At 33.0% G+C, this 7,582-nt stretch overlaps 1 protein-coding gene across 5 annotated transcripts; it reads left to right on the top strand.

Moving 5' to 3' along the window:
- Positions 1-233: 233 nt before the first annotated feature.
- LOC140965146 (transcription factor bHLH153) lies at positions 234-6,482 on the top strand. 5 transcript variants are annotated; one of them, XM_073425235.1, is made up of 7 exons: positions 239-752; positions 1,880-1,940; positions 3,244-3,366; positions 3,992-4,057; positions 5,414-5,479; positions 5,640-5,687; positions 6,041-6,482. In XM_073425235.1, the coding sequence occupies exons 3-7, from the start codon at positions 3,268-3,270 to the stop codon at positions 6,200-6,202; spliced, it is 441 nt and encodes a 146-aa protein (XP_073281336.1). In that variant the 5' UTR covers positions 239-752; positions 1,880-1,940; positions 3,244-3,267; the 3' UTR covers positions 6,203-6,482. The 5 variants fall into 5 exon arrangements, with proteins under 5 accessions (XP_073281327.1, XP_073281352.1, XP_073281336.1 ...); XM_073425226.1 differs by lacking the exon at positions 1,880-1,940 and having other exon boundaries at positions 234-752; positions 5,414-5,473; XM_073425251.1 differs by lacking the exon at positions 1,880-1,940 and having other exon boundaries at positions 237-752; positions 3,260-3,366.
- The last annotated feature ends 1,100 nt before the right edge of the window (positions 6,483-7,582 follow it).

Genomic DNA, 7,582 nt, shown 5'->3' on the forward strand with positions numbered 1-7,582 from the left:
GTTATATTCAAGAGTAAAAAAACAGTTCTATCTTTAGGATAACATAAAATTATAAATGATGTGAAAATTAAATTATTATTATTTGATTAATTAAAATAAAAAGATCATATTAAAAATGAAAATAATTATAAATGATCCAACGAGACTTCTCCCTCTAATCAGATGAAATGGCCGTCACATTCAACAGTTCGCTCCAACAAATAGTCAAAAGTAATAGTGAGCTCAGCATGGAAACTACTCCCTTCTTCCTCTTTCCATCAGCACGGCTGTACATTAGCTGTCAAATAAATTTCTTTGAATTTCTTTGCCTTTTTCAATAATCTTTGTCGCTCCACAAATTTTTTAACTATAAAATCAAAGTTTCAAAAACCCCTCCTTTCCTTTCACACTACACACAGTTCTCTCTCTCCACTTCCATGCCCATTGTCATCATTTTGCAACAAAATTCTTGTGGGATATTTGAAAATTCCAGGCTTTTTTTTTCTTTCTGGTTCAGCTTGTTTGCAGAGCTTGTGTCGCGGTTCCCTCGGTTTCTGTTATGTTGCATTCTGTGGACGACAAACGTATGCAGAGATAGACAAGTGAAACACGCTTTACGAATTTTAAGGCCACCAAACTGTGCAGGGGTGGAAGGTTGATGGGATTCTTGGATTGTGCTGTTACAAGTTGAGATTTTTTTCCACTGCCGTTTCTTTAAATTTCCAAGTTGGTGTTTTAAAATTGCTGATTCTGATGCTGATTCTTCGTTGATGGTGAGTTCTGCAGTCTTCATTTCACTAGTCTATACCCTGTCTTGATTGTAGTAAACATGGGTTTGTTCTAATTTGATATAGAGCCTTTTGAGTATAACTCATCCATCAACTCTTTCTGTGGATTAGTTTGTATAAAAATAATTGAAGTCTATAGAAACTGTGTGACTTTATGCACCTTTAATTCATTGAAATTTTAAGCTATTTCTTACAATATTTGACATCTACGGTTGATGGGTTTTGTCTGAGTCTAATTGAGAGTTCATAGATTTTTCATTTGTTTCTAATGGGATTACTGAATATTTTCATACTCTTAAGCTTTGCATGTATATTTAATTGGTGTTTAAATGGTTAGATATGGACTTTGTCTGCTTTTAATGTACTAAACGTTTGGATATTTAAATGAATTTATGGAAGATTTTCATGATAAACTAATAAATAATTAGTAAATTTGGGCCACTGGATGTTGATTTATTTAATGGGGTTATTCAATCACCTTCATATAAATGATGGGAGAGTTAATATCAATCACTCAATGTCAAAAAATAAAAAGCAAAAACAAATTAATGTGATTTGCTCTTAATATTTTAATGGGAACAGTTACCAGAAAAACTCAATCTTTATTATAGAGAAAAACATAAATGGTGGTTGTATGGTTGTTATCAATTTATCTAATAAAAAATCATGTTTCCCAGCAAAGGGAATCTAATTTCTGGTATACAATTTGTTTATTAATGAATTTGAATAGTTATAATGTAGAACTACTTTCTTTTGTTAAATTGATAACGTAAATGGAAATTCTTGCTGTTTAGCATCCATTAATTTACTCAACAAGTAGATGACGGCTGGTATAATTAAATATGGAATGCAATCCTGTTTGTTTTTCAAATTTTGTACTTTTATTATTGTTTTCTTGGTGTCACCTCTCATTCATTGGTATTAAATTAAACATCGGCTTAGCCTTTTCAGGAACGAACCTTGACCCCAATGCTGCTGTATTTCTGGAATAGAAAATGCTACACTTGCGACATAAATGATATAGAAATTGCATGCTTATTGTTGTATGATTCATGACTATAAAACATTTGACTTTTACTTATTTTAAAATTCATACTTGTGTTCTGGATAAGGCTCAAACCTAATCTTATGCTTTTGGAGACCAGCTGAGAAGAATGGGCTATTTGGTTGGCCGTAGGATCTTTGCAATATTTTTCATCACAAGACAATGTAAAATGCTGTTGGTTTTAAGTTATTGCTATTCCTACTCCATGCCTTCTGTTTCACATTAGTAAATTTTATGTTAATGCGTGTGCGGAACATAAATGCCATGTAACTTTTAAATATATTTTACACATGTGTCGCTCTAAATCAGAGATGAAACACCATAAGTTTTACAAATCTTGACAGTGGTGGTGTACTTCAAATTAATATTAATTGGTTTTGATTTTTGACCAATTGATGTAACCTCCCAGTTGTCTTATACTTGACATTTATCTAATTGTGTCCTCCAATCAAAGTCCTAGTAGGATGCATTTTCAGAAACGATGATCTGTTTCTTATATTTACACATCCCATGAAAAATTCTTTCAGTCAACACTCTGAATCAATGTACATAAAGCAAACCTTTTACGATTTATAATGATGGTGGCAAGCTGCTAGGAGCTTAAGCACCAGCTTTTGGGTCCTCCAATAGCAAGAGAAAGTAGAGGAAGATAAACCTTCTACCTTAGCTTCTTGCCTCTTATTTAATGTTTTCCTTAGCATGCCTTAACTTTTAACTTAGTTCCTTCATACCAGCTAGAAGAGGTGTCCTCCTTGCAAAATATTGACGTGAAGAGCGAGAAAGATATATAAATGAATCATCCAATATTTCTCATCTGAAAATGTCTCTAATATTCATTCTTTTAAATGCTTCGGGTATTTTTCCTTTAACTTCCCAACCTTCAAAGCTCTGTAAATGGACAATTTAGGTTGCACTACTCTTACAGTTCCCTTATTCTCATTCAAACCACCTTAAAGCGTTGGCATTACAAACCTAATGAAAGAAATACTTAAAACTATATGGTGTATTAACACGTTGGTGCTAGCTTTATGCTCTCTTGACTATATTCTAATAGAGAAACTGGATTTTCATCAGATGTGGCTTTGAACATGTCCATGCATGATTCCTAAGTAAAATAAAAAAAAGTCGGAGTATAATTTTTAATCTAATTCTGTACTAAACTTCTTATTTTTTCCTGTGGAGGCTGGCGGGAATTGACCTAGGAACTTCTTTGAGCAGCCTCTTGCTATTCTTTTCTTGATTCTTGTTGGATCTTTTTAATAGATAAAAGCCAAGACTTGATTTAGTTGATTAATTACTTTGTGAAACTTTTCAAAAAATAAATGCAGAGATTGCAAAACAGCATGCTCTGGAAAAGTGTAAACTGAGTACATGTTTGCTTGAATTTGTTGTTCATTTTACACGCTTATGCTGTATGTCAATTTTGTTTAGTTTGAGGAGCTGATAGAAAAGAAGATGATGGAACACAAAAGAAGCCTTAGCTCACTTGACCAAAGCAGCCTTGTAAATTTGATACCAAAGCGATTAAAGACTGATGTAGCACTCTCTCCCAAGGTAATCAATCTGCCTTTTTTTTTATTTATGAATTTGAATATTCCCACTTGATTACTAGAACTTATGTTGCAACAGGGACGGATCCAAAAATTAGAGTTAGGNTATGTAACACAAAAAAACCTTTAAATTATATTGTTCAATAAAATTGTGTCATAGAACTAAGGATGTGAGTTGGGCTTTAGTGGGCTAAGTAAAAAACTTACATAGATAATAAAAAAATAAAAAAATTCCGCTGGACTACAGCCGAAGACTGGCATATGCTAGATATCCATTTCTGTGTGTGTCTGCTTTTGTTTTTGTCATTTACTGGTTAATGTGTATTTTAACTTATTTATTGGACTGTCAAATAGAAACTAGAGGTCACTTGTAACTTGTATCATATCGTAAGCTAATTGTTTGAAATTTATTTATTTTTGAAAAATGAGTTTGAACTTTGCCATAAAGTAAAATCCCATTAGTAGTATTTACATTCCAGATAATTTCGTGAAGGCTACACAGCCAAATTTTGTTGAATTATGATGTTGGTTTCTAGCCAAAATTGCCAAGGATATAATGCTTCCCATGCTTTTTAATCAAACTTTTTACTAGGGTCATCTTGTCTAATTGTGAATATTATTGGCTACAGGATAAGAAAGAGAAGGTTAGTGAACGAATTTCAGCTCTTCAACAGCTTGTCTCACCATATGGAAAGGTATGTAAAGTATACATGACAGAAGCGTATGATATAGATCTAGCGTTGATCCATGACCTTTGATTGGTACTCGTTCGGTATCGTGATCACAAGCAAATATACTCGCGGTTACGTGAGTATTACGAGAACACTCACGACAGTTCCACTTCCACAACACAAAGAACCTTTTTGTTATGAATATCAGAGTTATGAGAGAGGATAATTTTAAAGTTTGATGCATGTGACAAGGTCAAAGCTATAGGCGACTAAGTCCAACCTCTCCCACTCGCACATAGTTGGCACTAGCAATAAAAGCGCACTTCATCCATCATCTCAATCACTATTCATTACTAGTAAATATGTCGTGCGACCGCCAAGCCACTTGAAAAGAAAGTTTTGGAACGTGATAACAAATCCCACAATGACTAGCATAGCATATCCCCAAATAGGGTCTCGTTGTATCTCAGACCTATTTGGCCACATCAGATTAACATCTCCAATCCCTCTAAACAATTTGTGCTTAAGAGCTGGCTAACAACAATTTGTTGACGGTGAACATAAAATTTGGACGTGTTGCCAAATAATCTTCCCTTTATTCTCATGCCACTTAACTTTAGTTCAATTGTTTTCTCAACAATGTCCTTTTAGGCTGAATCAAACATGAGCACAGGTAACATGTCAAAGTAGCATAGGTCTCAACTCCGGTTTATGACTTAGTCAAAGGTCACATAGGGTACAAAAAAATAACGAGATCAACAAATATTAGTCTATAAGACTCACATTGTGAAGAAGCAGGGATTTATTCATGCTCAGAATTATGTAGGAGAAAAAACTCTACTACCATACTCCCACTATATGTGACACACTAAATATATCACAAAATAAAATTACTTGTTTGTATAATCATGCCTTAGAAATAGATTAACCACTTATTTTTGTCATGCATCTCACAAAAATATAAACATGTGTGTACCCAAGCATGCAAAATAAACAAATAAATCACATGAATTTATTAAACTAACATGCTTTCATAACTTTATGTATCCACAAACATGCATTAGAAATAAATAAATTAATCACAAATTAATTTAAACTCATTCTTTTTTTAACAACTCATTCCTATTATGTATTTCATAAGATATAAATGTGTATGCTAGCATGCTTTTCAGATTGTCGCAATCTGTGCATCAAACAATATATATGCATCACTAGAACTGTTTAGGATATGGTCTCTCATTCTTTAATATGTCTCATCTTTTTAAGGCCGAACAATTCCCTGTAGAAAATTAATTTTTTAGTGCATAAATGATTTCACCTCTCAATCTACAAATTTTCACTGATTATTACCACCAGTGCTAAAGTTAGATTCTTTTACAGACCGATACAGCTTCAGTACTTTTTGAGGCAATGGAATACATAAAATTCCTTCATGAACAGGTTAAGGTACTTGGCTTTTCCGGCTTCAATTTCATTTCATCTGACTACAGATTACAAAAGTGCTTCGAAATTTTATCTTTGCTGACCAATAAATTTTACTGCTAATAAATGATGACGTTCTTGATACCTAGAAAAGCTAGAAACTCCTTATTTTTCACACTTTCAGGTCTTGAGTGCTCCATACCTATATAGCAAACCAACGACCCAACCACTGGTGAGTTTTGATTCGTTATATTGTAGAGTATGCTTGTCTTATGGGTTATGTTTGTAAAATAAGATGTACTTGCTATGAATCATGCTTTCAGGTAGATTGATCTTTCTTTGGCTAATTCGATGAACTGCTATGGTTGCGAATTCCTAAATCTACACGAATTCTATTATAGGTTTTTGTGATGACACATTTGCAATAGCTGTGTTGTAGTTTTACTGCCTTGAAACAAACTCATAAATTGCTGTTAAATGGCAATTGCTTAGACTATGCTGCCTTGTGAAGATTTGCACAGCATCTGGTTCTTTAATCTGTGTTCATCAAGTTTGTTGTGTTATGCTGTTGCTATTTTCTTCAAGGAAATGGAAACTTGCAATGGCCTCAATGGCAGAGGCTTGTGTGTCATCCCAATTTCGTTGATTGACGGAGTTGCGAGTAGCAATGGAGCAGATATTTGGGCCCCCATTAAGACCGGTCTGAATTCTAGATCGGTTTCGGACGAAAGTTCAGTGATAACCTGAGAAGGTTTCATCCTGTTCAAAATGAAGCATTTAACGATGTCCTGTCTGCGCTATTCGCAACTATTTTTTGGACAATGAAACTCTAAGACTCCCTTCATGCCTTAATTCGGTTAGTGTGAAAGAACTTGATGCTTATGATATGAGATCCTTCCATACGTAGATATAACAAGAAAATGTTGTAAATCGATCATGAGAATTGGAATGTGCTAGAATGTTTGAAGGAATCAATGATCTTGGGAAGGTTTTTATTTTATTGCATCATGTGAAAGTTATTTGTCTGCAGTAAAAAAGGCATCATCGATGTAGAATTTAAAATATTCCTTAGATTTGTCAGTTTAGATATTGTGTTATTACGGATTCATCTATCGATACATCCAAGAACATCTATTTTTAGATTAGGTATCTTGTGAGACGGTCTCACGGATATTTATCTGTGAGACGGGTCAATTTTACCGATATTCACAATAAAAAGTAATACTGTTAGCATAAAAAATAATATTTTTTCATGGATAACCCAAATGAGATATCTGTCTCATAAAATACAATCCGTGAGATCGTATCACAAAAGTTTTTGTCCTATTTTAATGAATTTAAGAGAGCTACTAAATGTGTGTATTTATATTTGATATGGAACATATAATGAAATTGGCAGCCTATTTCTCTACAAGGAAAAAGGCAATTAATTAATTAATTAATAACAGAAATACTTGATTCCCTTTTTTATTGATTGCAGGAAATGTGAGTGCCAAATTATAGACAAACAAAATATTTATACGACTGTTATTTCTAATCATCTTGCTTACGGCCACAAGTTTATTTAAATCGCCAATTTTGCGATGTAAATTTAATTTGTCACTCTATGGACCTAAAAAGTATGAAAACCCGAGGGAGGGAGCAAGATGAGCCTTGTCCGACAATTTTAGAATAGGTTTGTCAAATGGATTAGGCTCGTCGGGTTAACACGTCCCACCATAAAAATGGAATGGGCTGGGTTAGAAAATTTCAACTTGTTTGGAGGTGGGCTAAACGAGTTGAGCCTGCGCGGGCAGCGAGTTAAGATGAGGTGGGCCGACCAGTCAAAATATGATTTTATTTTTATAGAAGTATATTTTTAATTTTTTAAAAAAATATATATATTTTTATGTTTTATTTGACTTATTTGGAATAAATTTTAATTAACTTTGTAGTATTTTTTTAATATTTTATTCAAGTAATCAATTTTATTAATTATTAATTTCTCGTAGTAATGTTTTTAAATTTTGGTTGAACTATTTGATTAAAATTTATTTTCTAATTTCTTAGCATTTCAGATGTGTTTAGAAATTTTTAATTAAAAAAATAGCATTTTTAATTATTTTTTAATAAAAGATTAGGCGAGCT

The sequence above is a fragment of the Primulina huaijiensis genome, chromosome 2 (assembly GCF_012295235.1).
Source record: "Primulina huaijiensis isolate GDHJ02 chromosome 2, ASM1229523v2, whole genome shotgun sequence".
Taxonomy (NCBI): Eukaryota; Viridiplantae; Streptophyta; class Magnoliopsida; order Lamiales; family Gesneriaceae; genus Primulina; species Primulina huaijiensis.

Coding starts and splice junctions, on each gene's coding strand:
- LOC140965146 (XM_073425217.1), top strand. Junction 4,058..5,413: donor TTGTCTCACCATATGGAAAG/GTATGTAAAGTA, acceptor ATTCTTTTACAG/ACCGATACAGCTTCAGTACT. Junction 5,688..6,040: donor AACCAACGACCCAACCACTG/GTGAGTTTTGAT, acceptor ATTTTCTTCAAG/GAAATGGAAACTTGCAATGG.